We start from the raw sequence: 17510 nt of genomic DNA, 5'->3' as shown, positions 1-17510 counted from the left end.
TTAGTGCACTGGTCAACCGGTATCAGAGAAACTTCTCTCTATAGTAGATGATGATCAACACAGAGAAACACAACTGTGCAAAGTGGAGAGTGACAGACTGCAGAACGCTCAGCCCTAAGTGGGACATCTATTCCAGGCCCCCTCTGCACCCCCTCTTTAGGTGGCTCCCTTTTCAGCATTTGTCTGGTGGCCATTTCACACTGATAAAACAATGGTCAATTTCCGTTGTTCCCTGAAATTTCTTTTAAAATATTTTTCTTTGAAAAGCTCCTGAATGGCTTTAAACTAAACAAGCAAAACCCAGCAGTCCCAATAGCGGCTCTTATGGTATCTCATAAATATCTGTTGAATTAATAAATGAAAGGTCATTGATGCATAAAAGAACAGACAGTGCGTGTTCATCTATGATTCCAGGTCATTTTACCAACAAGGGCTGGAAACTGCGCTGCTGCACTTGAGTTCCTGGGGCAGAGAAGGTGACGGTGTGCAGGTCTGCTTATCCTAACTCCAGTTTTAAACGAAAATCAGGAAGGGGGAGGTGGGCATAGAAATAATTAAGAAAAGAGTTTATTGTTATTTTCATAGAAGATCTTATTCCTATAGCAAAAAAGAAAAAACCCTCTGTAAGGCAATGTATCCATGCATTCATTAACTACAATGTATCCATTAACTACAATGTATCCATTAACTACAATGTATCCATTAACTACAATGTATTCATTTGTGCATTAACTACAATGTATCTATGTGCCCATTAACTACTCTGTATCCATTAACTACAATGCAGTCTTGCTGATGCTCATCTCTTTGGAGCCAGAAGCCTGAATTTAGCGCAACAGTAGCAGGTGCAACAGTAACATCAAAAGCATGGTCCTGAGTGTCACAGGTGCAGAACCATTCAGGCACTCCATGCTGGCAGCATCACCTGGCAGTGAGATTCCTGCACATGGAGTCCAGGATCCCCAGGAGTTATTTATTCCATTCTAGATGCATCTCCCAACTCTTTGCAGCTGAGGAGCAACCTGTGTCCAGTAAAGGAATGGCGCATGGTGGGAAAATATTTCCTACTCACTTCCATAAAGAGTGAGTATATATATACTTCCATATAGTATATATAGGCGACAAAGTCAAGAAAGTCATGAATATAGCTTTCAAGAATTCGGGACATCATTAAGAGACCAGATCTGTAACACTGAGAAAAAGGAACTGCAATTAAAGCTTAAAACACAGAAAAGCTATCCAGTGGAATTTATAGCAAAAAGTCCAGTCGGGAATAGAAGGACCATCCAAACACAAGAAGTATTTTAGAACTTAAATACATATGGCAGGGGGCGGGGGTGGGGTGGGGATCTCTCCACAATGTAATATAGTTAAAATGGTAACACAAAAAAGCGCCATCTCAAGTTTCCAGGAAAAGATGCCAATTCACAAAAGTAATCCCATTGGAGGTATCAGAGGACTCAGGGGAAACACCAAGTCAGAAAAGCATAGAATGACATATGCCAAGCCCTGAAAGTTAAAACAAACAAACAAACAGCAACAACAACAAAAACTGCCAAACAGATTAGCATACTAAGCTGAATAGATGGTTATCACTCGTCCTATACCAAAATCAAAGAAAAATGGATCAGAGACCTTAATACATGACCAGAAACGTTGAACCAAGGCATAAGAACCTAGGAAGAACATTTCAAGATATAGAAGCAAGCACCTTCCAGGAAGAATCCCAACAGGTCAGAAAACAGCAGTAGGGATTGAGACCTGGAGTTGCATGAAATAAGAAAACTTCACAGCGAAGAAAACAGTCCGCAGAGGGAAGACACAGCTACCAAATCGGGAGAGCAAGCTTTGCCAGCCTTACCTACAGCTAACAGGGTATTAATATCTAGAATCTATAAACGCCAAAAATCAAGTATCAAAACCCCAAATTATATAGTCATCAAATGAGCAACTAAATTCAACAGATGGGTCCTCAAAACAAGAACGACCAAGGGCCAAAGAATTATAAAATTACGTTTAACATTCTTGGCCCTCTCATCCCCATCAGACTGACTAGCATCAAGGAATAATGCAAGAAAATGCTGGTGAGGGTGCCAAGGAAAAGTGACCCTGATGTGCTTCTGATTGGAATTTAAATTAGCTCAGTGGTTATGGGAATAAACATAGAGGTGCCTCAAAATAGAAATAGAAAAACCATAAGACCCAGCCTACCACTCATGAGTATACACCAGAAAGGAATCTAAGTCAGCTGACAGGAGAGACACTAGCTCCCCCATGTTCTCCCACGTTCACTATGAAACTGTCCACAATAGCTAAGAGTCACAGACAGACTATCCGCCCAATAGGTGGATGGATAAAGTGTTGGCTATAACAATGGAGTTTTAGTCAGCTATAAATGAAGCCTTGTCATCTGTAGGGAAATGGATGGCACTGTAGATAATAGTGTTAAATAAGAAAATCAATCATATTTCCTCTTGTATGGAGAATCTAGAGAACACACACACACACACACACACACACACACGCACGCACGCACGCACGCACACCTGCCATGAAGGGAGAAGAGACTGTGTAGCAGAAGGAAAGAAACTATAGAAATGGGGAGAGAGAGTAGTGGACTGAGCGTGAGAAGAGTACAGGATGTCTATGTATGAAAAGCTCACAGTATATTTTATTTTATACAGTAACTGTAAATTTAGTTTTAAAAGATCAGATAAAGCCAAAAGACTGGGGGGAGGGTACATCTATTGAGTAATCTGTAGACCAGCCTTTCAGAAAACCAAGCCAGAACTCACTTTCAAAGTCTCTCTTCCACCTCCCTGGGCAAAACACACGATAGGGATCTTACCACCATAGTTGGAATCTGTAAAACAAAGAAGAAAGTGAGTTTGGACTCCATCTTAAGGACAAGGTGTGGCAGGAGGTGGGAGGAGCATCTGCTCTGAGAGCTCAAGTCGTGGGTCATAGCTGCTTGAATTTGACCTTGATCTTGGGGAATGAATTGCTGTGCACCAGAACTGTGTGACATACACAATGTTGCAATTTGTTGCCGCTTTTGAAAATGCTGAAGTCGGTGCTTCATTAACATTTGTGGGGCTGGAGAGATGGCTTAGCAGTTGATAGCACTGACTGCTCTTCCAGCGGTCTGGAGTTCAAATCCCAGCAACCACATGGTGACTCACAACCATCTGTAATGGGATCTGATGCTCTTTTCTGGTGTGTCTGAAGACAGCCACAGTGTAGTCATACATAAAATAAATAAATAAATCTTTAAAAACATTTGTGGATTTGATTACAGTGGGTTGAAGTTTCCTCATATTCTCTTCCTCATTTGTGTAATTCTGTGCTTTCTTAAGTGGATGACAAATTTGCATAATGAGGCATTCTTTCAGTGGAGTTTAGTGCATCTATAAATAGCTTCTTTAGGGAAAACAATTGAGAATGTCCTGTGAGTCACTCTGTCACTCAGTCACAGGGCAACTTCTCTCCAAAACAAGACACCCTTCAGCACCCTTCAGTCCACAGGAAGGGAAGACACCTGTGGTTTATCAGGGAAAATCTTGCACTCAGTTTCTGCAAAACCAACATTTTAGGTAAATCTCTCCTGGTAGTCCATAGAAACTAAAGCATTAAATAACCTTTCAGTTGTGACATTAGTAAGATGGCTTCTTACCTAACCCTACCTAAATGCTTTGCCTCTTAAATCCGTATTTTTCCCTTAGGGGCTTCACTTGTTCTAAATGCTACTAGAAGAAAAGCCAGCAGGCTTCCTAAACTGATATGAAAGTATAAGAAGTTATCTGTCACTGCCCTCAGCATGCTGAAGGACGTATGTCAGTGACTTTGCAGCAGAAGCCCTCTGGGGATGCTGAAGAAAGGGGAAATATTAATTTCTCTCTCACAGTGAAGACATTCAATCAAGAGGGCTAGCAGTGCAGCACTAGCTGTCGCCACAACAGCTCATGGCTGGCCTCTGGGTCCCTAACTGCTGACCTTGACTGGTGCGCTCAGAGATGTACTTCTCCAGCTGATTCCGGAGTTTGGCTTCCACCGTGGGGTGTCCATGACAACCGTTGTCCACAAGCAGTAGGTGGGTATGGTTGTTGTCCAGGATGTAGAGAGGATCTCTTGTGAAGTCATCCATGATGTATTGAGCTGAAAAATGTCCCTGCGAGGCACAGGGATACTTGTCTTTGAGATACAGGCGGACAGTGTTATGACCCTACTGAAGTCAGAGAACGCGTGTTTGTTATAGGCTTCCCCTAGTGACTGAACCTGACAAAGAACATCAAAGTTCAGGCAGAAAAGGTATGATAACAGACAGCCTAGGACAGACAGCAAAAAATGCTCTCTTTCCTTCATGTGTGTATAATGCTCTCATGACTCAAGAATATAATAATGACTAAAGAATTAAAAAAGAAACAGATGGTGGGAGACAAAATACTCAGAAATGAATCTACAGTGCACATAGCGCTTTGGACAGTGGCCTTGGTTCAGTTTAGCCGAGTTTCTGTTCTACCCACAAGTGCTACATGAGCCCAGTGAGCGCATATCAGAAGATGTGGCCAACAAGATTATCATGAACAGCTAATTTCATACAGAAGATTAAACACCACAACCCATGGAAATGAATACTAGAGAAACCAGAAAGCACACCACAACACCTAAAAGTTTACTGCAGAACCACATTGTGATGGTTTGCATATGCTTGGTCCAAGGAATGGCACTATTAGAAGGTGTGGCCTTGTTGGAGAAAGTGTATCACTGTGGGGTGGGCTTGGACACCCTCCTCCCAGCTGCCTGAGGATGCTTAGTCTATTCCTGGCTTCCTTTGGGTGAAAATGTAGAACTCAGCTCCTCCTGCACCATGCCTGCCTGGATGCTGCCATGCTCCTGCCTTGATGATAATGGACTGAACCTCTGAACCTGTAAGCCAGTCCCAGGTAAATGTTGTCCTTATTAGAGTTGTGTTGGTCATGGTGTCTGTTCACAGCAGTAAAACCCTAACTAAGACACACATCTTCCTCTAAAGATTGACATCAGAGACATGAAAGGAATACAAACTAACTACAATTTAAGCCTCTGAAAACTATGGTTCCTAGAGAAATGAAGGCTGCAGAATGCAAGAGGAGAATGAAAATTATACTTAATTCTAAAGTCAGGGTTTGTTGTCATGGAGATTCAATGTGCATTTAGTTATTTTTTTCTCTGCATGCTTGTCTGTGTTTCATAATTCCTTATTTATAATTATAAGCATTTCTATGGTGCTCAAACATCTCAGAAGTAGTATTTTCCTACCTCCATTGTTAGCCTTTATTTCTGTATGGGAATCTGTCTGGACTTCCTTCTGTAGCAATATTACTAGACTTCAATACCTAATAATAAATACCTAGTTTCAGGTATTGCTGGACATTTAGACTCATGTCAATTCTTGGCTATTACAGAAATATTTTAATGAATATATTGCCCCAATATTAAATTCTCTATGGATGAATTTTATGACTGTAATTGTTGGGACTTTCCCACAAATAAATTTTATCCTCCTGACACATTTCTAAATGGTCTTCTGGGAAGAACACAAAGTTGACTCCTAGGTTCCTTGTGCCCCTTTTAAATCTTAAAAATGGCAACAGAGACAAAAAAAATGATTTTTAAAACAAGCTCTCAGCAGGAGAGATGGCTCAGCGGTTAAGAGCACTGACTGCTCTTCCAGAGGTCCTGAGTTCAAATCCCAGTAACCACATGGTGGCTCACAACCATCTGTAATGGGATCGGATGCCCTCTTCTGGTGTGTCTGAAGACAGCAGCAGTGCACTCATATATAATAAAACCAGCTCTCTTAACATTTACCATCTAAATGTCTACTGAGCCACAGACAGAGGAAAACGTACATTGAATTTCGATTTCTGAACATCCAGTCTGAACCTTCTGAACTGGGAAGTTTCTCACTGTTTCCAAAACACCACACTCGACTCATAGGACAGTAGACATCATATGTCTCCAGTACATTGTACAAGATTTGAGAGAGGCCTGCTACTCTCTAAATCAGTTCTCAAGAAACACTTGGTGGTGTGGATTTGAACAATAGTGGATTTGAATTCCCAAGAATCTGGCATAGCAATGTAAGATTGTGCCTGCCGGTGAACTCTTTTGAGATGGCTTTGGATCTTGGTTATAAAAACAATGGGTCCAAATCTAACCTGAGTTTTCCAGGGGCAGATTTTAATAACAAAATACCTCATGGCTACCCCAAGCTTTGGAGTCCCTTGAGTATCTGTAGGTTGATGATGTCATTATGCAAGTGAAGGCAGCCAAGATAAAAACGAGGCTGTCACTGGACGAGAAGGGAGGGAGGGAGGAACAGAGGTTTTAGAAGGAGGAAAAAGCAGGAGAGAAGGAGCTGGGAGAACATGGCGGCAGATGGTAAGATTCTTCTCTGCGCATAGACACAGGTTGTTACAACTATTTTTAAGGAATGGGTGTGTACAGGATTTTGTGTTGTCTAGATGGGAAAATTATATCTTATTAATTGGATCAGAGGTTATTGTGTGGTGTGCTCTTTCATGTGGCAACTTAATTGAATTCAAGGGAGTGTATGGTGGCAGGACGCACTGGGCCTGCCACGGAACTGGGATGTGTATTCCTGGTGTAGTAACAACCTGCCCTGGGAACTAGATGGGTAGAGAGATTGCTGCCTGGGTCAGAGAGTACTTGGGGGCAGCATGGGGTTGCTGAGATAAATTAGCACTCGTTCCAATGGCCCAATAGAGCCAGAACTAGTGAGAGTGCGGACATGTGGGAACCGTTCCACTCTTTTTTATTTTTTACCACAACAAGTATCCCCACGACAACCCTTATGTTTTAATTGCCAAGGTAAAAATGCTGTTCTTATAAGGCAGGCTTTCCATGATCTGGGTCCATCAAAGAGCCCCAGCCCTCAGGCCAAGCCCAGTGGTTCTCAAGACTGGGCTCACAACCCCTTTGGATGGGGCGACCAAACAATTCCTTCACAGGGGTCACTTATCAGATATCCTACATATCACATGGCTACACTACGATCCCTAACAGTAGCAAAACCACAATTATGAAGTAGCAACAAAGTAGACGGCCATGACATGAGGAATGGTATGAAAGGGTCGCCACGGTAGGAAGGTTGAGAACCACTGCCACAGCCACTGCCCTAGTCTTTCCCCGCCCTGTGTGACCTTGCAGAGCTCCCTGGCTCACCCGTACCTCATCATCACAATTCCTGATGAGGGTGTCCCTGTTGGAGACCATGCCCCAGGCCGCTATGCCGATGGCCACGATGTTCTCTTCCGAGTTCCTGCTGATGGTGTTATCCCTCACCACCTCACCTATGTACTTCATCAGACCGTAATGGGTGCCTCCGGTAAGAATCCATGCCCCTGTGGAGGAGAGAGGAGAAACAGAACTCCTGCTCATACTGGGTGAGGTTTTTGTCCTGTGCTTCCAGACTCCTGTGAAAGCCTTCCTACCATGAGCCCTGGGGCGCTACAGAACAAGTGTAGGTCAGAGTATAACTTTCAAGAGTCAGTTCTCTCCTCCCATCATGTGGGTTCCAGGGATCAAACCCAGATTCTCAGACTTGACAACAAGCACCTTTATGTGCTGAGCCATCTTGCTGGCCCCAGTACCGGGGACTTTTGTGTATTTTCTTCTATCATATTCCCAGGGTCTACAACATCCCTGGGCGTACACTGGAACGTTCATATCTAAGATAAAGTGTGTTTCCTCAGCTCTGTCAGTCAATGAATCTCTGCAAAAGAAGTTCCAAGAATAGTGAGTTCAGATAAACCAGCTCACAAGAAAGTCATCAATCAAACCTAAGTTGAGATGCGATCTACAAAGCTACTGCTGTGTGTATGGTTGTTGAAGTGAGAAGCCAGACAAAGGCTGAGACCTAGTGCTGATGTAAGAAATCTGGAAAGATCTGAAAAGTTAGGGGAATTTGGAATCCAGATGGAAAATATGTTTCTTACTTAGAAAGCTCGTTATTAAAGGGCACAATAGACTATTATACTATAGTCTCAGTATAAACTGCCCTCAGTCAGAAAATTGCACTGAAATAGACGTGCAGGTACATCCCCCTCTTAGGAGATACATGCCAGTGAACTTGGCTAAGAGCCATGATGTCTGCAGCCTGCACTCAAATCATCTTGCCCCAAGCCCTAGTCCACGAATATTCACAAAACAAGAGAGGACAAATGTGGTAAGTGCCCGCCATCAGTCAGTCTAGATGTGAGCATTTATGTTCATCGTGTTACTCTCGAAACATTTCTGTAAGGCTCGAAAGTGTTTCAAAGGCAAAAAGAGAGAAGGCACGAAGTTAAGTATATGAAGTCAAAGCCAGCATTATCTGGTCATGCACCCACACAGTGCTCATAGCCTATCCTGTACCCTCTGCTTCCAAAAGTACATCAATGATCTCTGAGATTAGAGATGCATCTCATTAAAACACCCTTTTTGATTTAATAGAATCTTCTGGGTAAAATTTTATATGTGTAAATAATTAAATTAAAATACTGGGAGGCTTTTATTTTTTAAATCAAGGCAACACCCGAGTGAGAGTTACTCTGTGAATCTGTCAGCCAAAGCGTCTTGTCGTTCACATCCATCTGAGAATTATATTTATAATAAAAAACCTACATTTCTTCGGGGCTGGAGAGATAGCTCAGCCATTATGAGGGTGTATTGCCCTTGCAGAAGACCTAGATCCCAACCCCAATACCCAAAATGGCAGCTCACAACTTCCTGTATCTCCAGCTCCAGGAGGAACCAAGCCCTCTTCCGGCTTCTGAAGGTACCTGTAGTCACGTGCACATACCCACATATAATTATATTTAATTATACGCACATATACACATAGTTCTAGGAGCATCTGGATTCTGTGGTAAAATGGCATGTGAGGTGTCTCCAGCACCCAAGATGCAGTGCAGAATGACCCTCGAGTATGCGCATAATTCCTGCGTACCTTTAGACTGAGCGATGTAAATCAGCCGGCTGAAGATTTTGCGCATGCGTGGCTTCAAAGCGAAGTTTTTGGCTCCGCCCGTCACTGAGATGACCAGGTTGGGTGTTTTGAGGTGCCAGTGCTGGGTCAGCAGTTCGTAGAGGGTTTCAGAGTCCGTGTCACAGGATAAGCGTAAGTACTGTGGGGACAGGATAAAAGCACCAGGTTTGTGTTGTCTGCCCCTGAGATGTTGGGTGGCTGCCTGCTCCTAGGGCACGGGATAGGGTGTTCTAGGCAGGGCCTCACAGGAAAATGGAAGGAAGATGTGAGGGAAGGGAGATCCTGGACGGTTTCACAAACCAGATAGCAAACCTACAATTCCACCTGGCCTTTGAGGTATTGGAAGCAGAGTAGGCAAGAGATGATGAAAGGGTCCTCAAACAGCCATCGTGGCACACGTGGGTGAGCCAAGGAAGAGATGGGCAGGGCTATAGGGAGATTCACTGATCCGCGCTGGGACAGGGCCCCAGCGAATGGAGCTGGGCGTGCTCAGGGACTGCCAAATCAGGGCTTGGGGATGTATGGGGTCAAAGTCTGGGCATCCAGCCTATGGACTGAGCTGTCACTGAAACACTTGGAGGAGACCAGTTTCAAATGGAAAGAGCCTTGTAAAACTCATGGATATGGAGAAATGTCACCCTGATTGGAGCTACAGTATATCCTCAGGATCGCTGTCTCAAACTAAAGAGACCACTCACAAAAAACGCTCTTCTATCCTCTGAAAGTTAAGCTCAGCAGATGTCACAGGGACCCATGACATGTCTACGATCCAGTCGAGTCATGATCCCAGCCTTCATTGCTCAGTTCTCTTTTGGCTTTCACGACTTGTCTTTCCTTTCTATGATTGCTTTTATTACCCATCTCCCTCCCTCCACGCTACTGGACAACTCAAGGTAACTCAGGCAGCCCAAGCTCTTATCACGTATATGAAAGGAGAACACGGTTGCTTACCTTGCCTTTCTTCCCCAGAGTCTCAAACTGAATGTCCCCGAAGGCGTCTGTTGGAAACTCCTTGGTGTGTTTTTTGTAGTTCCACTTCTCATTTTGGTTGATCTGGGTGCCTTCGATATGCTGGCTCTGGGCATAACCACACTTGCATATGCTCTCCCTGAGCAAACCGTGTTCATGGGAAGCAACAGATTTCCATCTATTTAGATGGCTTATCACATCTTAGGATTAAACAATGCACTATTAACTTCAGTCAACACAGGTCAAAAACTCTACCATGGCCTCGTATTCCCAGACTGTTCCCTCGTCTTGGTTGGTTGGCTTGAAACTAGTTTGGTGTTTTGTTCCCATTGCTAATTATGTTTGCCAACAAGCTTACCCTGTGCTGGAAGCAGAGAGAGGTGAAGAGAGCGCTGCCCTCATGGAGCCCATTGTTCTGTAAGAAGCCATGAAGCTGGTAAGGAATGGAGCTCAGGGGTGTGGGAGCCATTGACTCAGCTTCTCACATGGGTCCTCGCTATCTCATTGGAACCCAGGAACATGCAGGCATCGTGCTCAGAGTCAGCCTCATCAGATGCCCAGCAAGCGATGCTATTCTGGGTGCACATATACTCTTCTTCCTGTGAGCTGTACTCACGGGGGAGACATTGTCCCTTTGAAGGGCCCAAAGTTCTCCAGAGCTTAGAAGCCACCCTTCTTTACTGGTTCGGAGACTTTGGGGCAATAACTGTGAGAACCAGACAAGGAAAACTGCAATAGTGGGTATCAGCTCCCCCCCCCCATTGGAAGTACAGCAGAAATCGATGTTAACTGTCCATATATGGACATATATGCAGAACAGGAAGCAGAAGGAGGATAAAGAGATACACATGAAGTGGACAAGCCTCTCCTCCCCTCCTTCCATAATACTCTGCAACTGTTCAACGCGTGTCTAAGGATGCTGCTTATGATGAAATAAAATCTGCACCATCCCAAGCTGAGACTACGCAATTTCCCGCCCTCACATTGCTCAGCATCTCCTGGGAGTGGCTAAGTACAAACCTGGTGAAGAACATGAAAGGACCAAGCAAATGGTTCCTTGCTCCTGGCAAAGTGTCTTCCCTGCCAGGCTTGCTGTGAGGGCTGGAAATGACACAAGGCATCAAGTGGGTCTGGTGCACAGTGCATGCTTTGCCAAGGAGACCTTCAGCTCAAGGTGGTGCATGCATGCAAGTCTAGGAACACTGAAGGACTAACAACCAAAAAGAAGTAAAGTTTCTGCAAACACAGCCCATGTTGGACCAGTACAACAATTCAGAAGGACAGAACAAGGGAACAATGGAGTCAGACAATATCATATGCTGCCAAATGGCTGACCAAAAGCTCAATGTCCTATTGCATGCCCTTTGCCCATGGCTAGGATTAATGTTTCCATTCTCACAATAAAGACCATGACCCAAGATGTGAGCCTACTCCAAGATATGGAAACAGTACAAAAGATTCACTCACTTTAGCATCCTTGTGCCCTGTACAGTCAACCATGCAAGATGATACTGTAGCAAAAACTCCCACAACAGGCTGAGCCACATAAAGATATATCAATTGAGAAAATCTTGTTAAGGTTGTTTCTGGCTGGATTCTTTACTTTATATTCTCTATTCAAAAATATAATGACATCTAGCAAGCACTGTGTGAGTAGAGGAGCACACAGGGATGGTATTGACCAGTCTTCTGGTAAATAATTTATATCTGCAAGCATCCGCAATGATTTGTGTCAAGTAGATATTTTAATTTTCTTTCTAAGACACAAGGATGCAAAGACACAGCTGCCATGGAGCAGAGGAAGCTCTGTGCTTCAAGATCTTCCTCACTGTCGAGTTTGTCTGGCATATTGCAAAATGTAGGGCGAGTCCTAAGACTGCTGTCTGGCAGTAGGTCGTGTTTTCATTTATAGGTGGTGAGAGTGAAGTGTGTTCCTGCGAATCCTTCTAAATGCTCAACCAGAAGAAGTTCACAGCTCAGTAGGCAAGTGTCATGACCACTCCAGAAGAAAATAATGTATGGTTGAGTCAAACCTGTCAGGAAGCTGTGGCCTCAGCTACATTCTAGGGGCCCAGAGGTTCTCTGTTAAGAGCCCTCCATGTGAGGTACAGAGGTCAGGATAGCCACCAAAGCCACCCAAGGGAGAGACTATCATGAGGAATAAAAGTATCTCCTCAGGAGTCTTCAGCAGCAGCTGCTCCCATCCAGGAAACTGTTGCTGATGCAACCTCTCAAAGGCCCCTGATGGAGAGCACACACTTGACCTGGGTCCTGACAAGACTGTCCTTCCTCCCCAGCACCAACATTGCATCAAGGTGACCTTGTCTATGCACATCTGAACATCTGCCCACAGTCAACAGGGACAGCATTGACATTGGTGTCCCTCTCTTGGAAATTTGGAAACGAAATCAGAATTAGGGCCAGAGGATCTGTTCTCCTCTCCCTTCAGACCATACAACCAAGTGCTCCCAGTACCAAGGAAGAAGGAAGTTGGTACAGAAAGGAGCAGTGATGAGAGTAGAGAGGAATTCCTGAGTCCCCACAAATCAAGTCACAGAGCTTCTAACTATACAAGAGATCCAACCACTGCCTGCCATTAGGTGGCATTCCTGTCTCCCCATAGCAAGTCTCCTCTTTTCGATTCAATTCATAGAACTCTATATCGTGGAAACCCCCTAGTTACTGCAGAGTGGGAAAACTGCCATGACTCAAAATACCTGTGGAAACATTTTTCTAAAATTATAAAAACTCAAGCTACAGACTAGATCCTGTGCCCTCCCCAGCAGGATCCTTGCCTTCCTTTGCACAGCCCCCAGGGAGCTTCGCTCAACTCAGCCAAGAAGGAAGCGTCTGCTGGGACGGAGCCATTTCTGCACGCCCTCTCTCTTACCAAGTCCCAGGGTACATCCTGAGACAAGGCTGCTCCCCCTGCCACTGCTGCCTGCCAATCCCACTCTCCCTTGGCCATGTCTGCAGCCACCCAAGCTCATGGCAGGGTGGCAGATACCCCATCTGTCCTTGCTACAACTGAAGACAGGCTCTTGAGCCCTTGTTCCTGCTAAAGATAGGGGTAACGTCTTAAACGACCTTTTGACCAAGCAAGTTGTCTATCTCCTTTATGGGCTAATGGCCCTCCAAGGACCAATATTCGTGACTCATTTGGAAACTAGAGAAGAGGCTTACCAGGAAAGGACTCAGTGGATAAACATGTGGAGGAGGGGCAGAGATAGCAGCAAAGGGTTGGGGGGGGGGCTGGGAAGGATGGGAGGCATTGTCACCCTACTTCATGTCCTCAGAACAAAAGTTCTATATCCATCTCTATTGTGGTCCTGAACCATGCTTGGCTATTTGCAATTTAATGAAGAATCATTATAGCTGGTAATTCAGTTCACTGGTGACACAAGCTACATTTCAAAAGATCAGTAGTTACATGTCACTGCCATGCTCATAGCACGTAGGAAGCAGGGAGTTTTATTGCAAAGAGCTGCAGTTGCAGATACTGGACTTCCTGATTCTACTTAGGACCCAAGAAGTGAAAGTAGCTCAGATCCATGGGATTCCCACTTTGAGAGTGTGAGCAGGTAGCTGCTGGGCTACACAGTGTCTCAAAGGTGCCCAGCAGGGGAGAGGTTCCAGCATCTTCCTCCAGGGACCATCCAAGAAACAGACATCCACTAGGGATGGGAGTGAAGGGTTCATCTGGGCTTAGTCCACGTGTGGCAGCCCCAGGGTCTCAGCAGGGATCTTTGGCCTATGTCATCTAGTTTGTCAAATAATGGTGAAATAGGGTGTCAGTATTTCTTGCCACTTCATTTGAGACCCTTGTCTTATATCACACAGGATCAAACCTGTCATTTTCTCACCAGATCATTGACATTATAAAAGCCCCCCAATGTGTGTTAGGTTCGTGGGGTCCCCCAAACACAGGAGACTTGGGGTAGTAGAGAAACACACAATTAGAAGGGAAGTTCCGAGGCCCGCAGCTGGGAAGGAGTGACCCTCAGCAGTGGAGAGCGTATGACTTTGCTTGCACAGTGTTGTGCCACAGAGTGGACGCCTTCCTAGGCTGTGGCAGTACCACAGGGAATGACATTCGCTCTCAGTGACTTTGGCAACTGCTATACTGCTAACGCTAAAAGACAACAGGGAAGGACAAGGCCAGGGAACAACTACAGGCGTGTCTTGTCAAATCCAAGCTAATCACACACCATCCAGGAGAGACCTCTGTACTAACAGCTGGTGGCGCTCTACTCTGAATCACAGAAGCAAATGTGAAGGAAAGCTGTGGCTTACATGGCCTTGGAGTCTCTGGTAAAGAAGACGCATTCTCGTTTTTTAAAATTTGCCTGAATAAAATTCACCAAATCCTGTGAAGAGAAAAACACGGAGTAATCTGTTACTCGTTTGTTCTCAGACCTGCTGGTATTAACGGATGCTATGCTCTAGCCCTCCTTCAAAGGTTGCCATGGCAACCTCTTTGCTTCTTTTACTGTAGTCTGGGTTTACTTTTAATGACACATACATTTAAAACGATTCACTAAATGAAAATGCTTCCAAAAGTTGCATAGAATGGTCTTGTGTATAAATGGCACATGCATGCACGCGCGCGCGCGCGCACACACACACACACACACACACACACACACACACACACACACACGTTTTTCAGTCTTCACAGTTATCAGGAAACAAAAGTGTTGGATGATAGTTTGGGATTAGAAAAACTATATCTGCACATTTCCGTGCCTCTTCCACTCGCTTTTTTAAAAGGTGTTTCCCAAATGGATGGTAATCCATTTGAATTCATTCTGTGGTGGGCAAGGTGGTTAGGCACAGCTGTAAACTACTTGCAACAGCCAAAACCTTTAGAAGCCAGCAGCCTGTCTCACCTCGGCAGAGACGTTTGAAAACAGTATTTTGAAAATACATTCCTCACAGTGAGAGAATTTGCAGCAGCTACGTACCGTATGTATTGTGGTCAGAATACAAAAGGACCGTCAATCAGTAAAAACAAAGCAGATAGCCCAATAGGAAAACATCAAGAGACAGAGGAGATAAGAAAAAAAAGAGGGCCCACAGGAAAGCCATGAATGCATGGAAAGCTCACCCAGAAGAAGAAGCCATTTTACATGCACCAGGTAGACAAAGCCTAGCACTACAGTTGGCTGCCATGGAGATGAGGAGGAAGGTGAAGGACTTCACATCTCACATCATCAATGAATGAGAGAGTAAACCGGCACCACTCATGACTACTGCACAGGAAGCCATTTCTCTGAGGACCCATGAAGAGGAGAGCAGTGTCTCACGAGCCACCTCTCTCTCAGTTCATGGAGGTGGAGCTCCATCCTCCGAGATGTCTAGTCCTGATGAAGTGGGGCTGCTAGGGGCTTCCCTTTCCTGGAGGCCCCTGTCAATTGCAGGTCATGGGTGCTGGCAGCTGAAGAACTCAGACACCTTCCAGTACAAGTAGCCTTACAAGATAGACTGGCTCTGAAGCCAGCCCTAAGTTCTTGTCCCCTGCAGCATGGCCAGCACTAGGTATGCACTCCAAAAGGTGGGGGTTCCTCTCCTGGATGGAGTCCACCATGCATCCCCAACTCCTATTCTGACAAGTCCACTGGGGACCCTCACTTCCTTCCTTACCCTTTGAACATGAGTGACCCCATTCTTGGTTATCAGGCACTGGGGATCCTTGCCTCCTTCCTTACTCTTTGACCATGAGTGGCTCCATAAATCTTATCAGTCCTCAACTCAAAGCACATTTTTTTACAGATAAATCCGGTGTACACATCCAAGTACACTGAATAGTCTTCCTCCCAACATCAAAAGTCAGAAACCCAAGAATCTGCTTCTTTGAGGTTGGATGAGCAGAAGCCCATAGTAAAGTCCACATAGCAGAACAAAAAATAAATTTACAGGTGCTTGTGCATCGGCGTGGACCTGTCCCCCAAATAGTAGTGCGGAGCAAAAAAATAAAGAACTCACAAAAGAGTGCTGGTAGACACAGCTGCACTTGTTCAAACAGAGGCTCTCTGCTTCCTAGGCTGGAGGTGGTTCTGAGGTAGTCGTGGTGATAGCTTCTGGAAGCTTGGAAGCTACACTCCTATGTCTACTCCTCAACAAAACATAGGATGAACACTGTCCCTGTGCATCCCTGCATAAGAAGCTTTTGCAACTCTGTGCTGCCCAGCTTTCCCCATAAGAAAGTTCTTCCACTTAGATGACGTTGAGTCCTCCTAATCTGAAGGACAGAACGCCATAGCTGTGTAAAGCACGGAATGATCCTGGAAGAAGGGTGATGATTTCTTTTTAATGATTTCTTGCTAAAAACCTCCCTCTGAAGATGCACTCTCTGGGAGGTATTTGTGCACTTATGAAGCAAACCAGAACCCGGAACCTAGAAGTCTCAGCCTTCATCCCACTTCCAAGGACCCCAGTCCCCGAGGCCAGTGGTCCTTTGAGAGAGCCTTCCAGTACTGGGGTTGGGGTCAAAAGAGAATAAGGAGGATGAGAACGAGAGAAAAGCCTGAGAATTCCAGAGAGGCCCCCATTACCTTTGCTCACTCTGTCACCATACAGCACCAAAATGTCTCTCTACGGTGACTCTCAGTCTTGGGGCTGTATAAGGTCAGGAGGGGCTTTCAAGGATGGGCACCTCTTTATGTGCTGAGTCCTGCGTACTTCTCTACTCTCCTCCAGCCTTGGGATGTAGGTCTCAGCTGGAGGAAGGCACAGGCTTTTGCTGTTCCCTTTTGTGAGTTTGCTGACAGCTCAGAGACCCACACAATCCACCAGTCAGATCAAAATGATGGCATCTCTGGCCACCCTGACCCTCCTAACACACACTCCGGTTCCTTCTCCTTCTTTATAAAGCTAATTCCTACCCCACCATCAAATGCTGTAGTCAGTGGAAGTCAGACGTCAAGACTATGGAGTTCTGACAAATAAAAACACGTGTCAAGCTTGATAGACAGCTGCTAGGAGAGAGACGCATGTGGCACAGGTAAAATTCAACAGAGATAGCCTCCTGGTATCCAACCAAGCTGGTTCCAATAGAACCCATGGCCTAACAGCAGTGCCAGCGCTGACTCAGAATGAGGAGAGATGGGCCAGAGAAAACAACCCAAGGCAAGAGCACTGCCAAAGAGAACAACTTGAGATGAGAACATGAGAGTCACAGCTCAATCCCAAACTGGGACGGGAGGGCGCATCAACTATGATTCTGAAAACATGACCAAAATGCAGAGAATCAATGACTCTAGGCAGCCCGGCCCCAGATAGAGCATCTACAATGTCCCTATACCTAGTGCTTGAGGAGCTAGCCAAGGGACTGGGAAGATTGTAGGAACCAGGTCCAAGATGTCTGCTGCATGATGTCTTCTGAACAGGAGGACAGAGATGGTTTTCCCTTGAACTCTATGGCTGCTTGCCCAGGACCTGCAGAGTCCACACTAATGGACATGCCAACAAGGATGGAGGAAAATTTCATAAAGGCCCACCCTTATCCAGA

The 17510-nt window shown here is 45.2% G+C and overlaps 1 protein-coding gene across 1 annotated transcript in view; it reads right to left on the bottom strand.

Annotated features, from left to right (window-relative positions):
• Trpm8 (transient receptor potential cation channel subfamily M member 8) overlaps nt 1-17510 on the bottom strand; it is an 85873-nt gene that overhangs the window by 54807 nt on the left and 13556 nt on the right. The window contains exons 3-8 of the mRNA XM_032899610.1: nt 14294-14367; nt 9983-10139; nt 8993-9170; nt 7234-7406; nt 3994-4168; nt 2796-2863 (exon numbers count right to left, since the gene is read on the bottom strand). Of these exons, the coding sequence (XP_032755501.1) occupies nt 2796-2863; nt 3994-4168; nt 7234-7406; nt 8993-9170; nt 9983-10139; nt 14294-14367 (825 nt within the window). The remainder of the gene's footprint in view (nt 1-2795; nt 2864-3993; nt 4169-7233; nt 7407-8992; nt 9171-9982; nt 10140-14293; nt 14368-17510) is intronic.

This window comes from Rattus rattus, chromosome 4 (assembly GCF_011064425.1).
Source record: "Rattus rattus isolate New Zealand chromosome 4, Rrattus_CSIRO_v1, whole genome shotgun sequence".
In the NCBI taxonomy this organism is placed as follows: Eukaryota; Metazoa; Chordata; class Mammalia; order Rodentia; family Muridae; genus Rattus; species Rattus rattus.
Note: the sequence above shows the minus strand (reverse complement) of the source record. Positions and strands in the feature narration are given on the sequence as shown.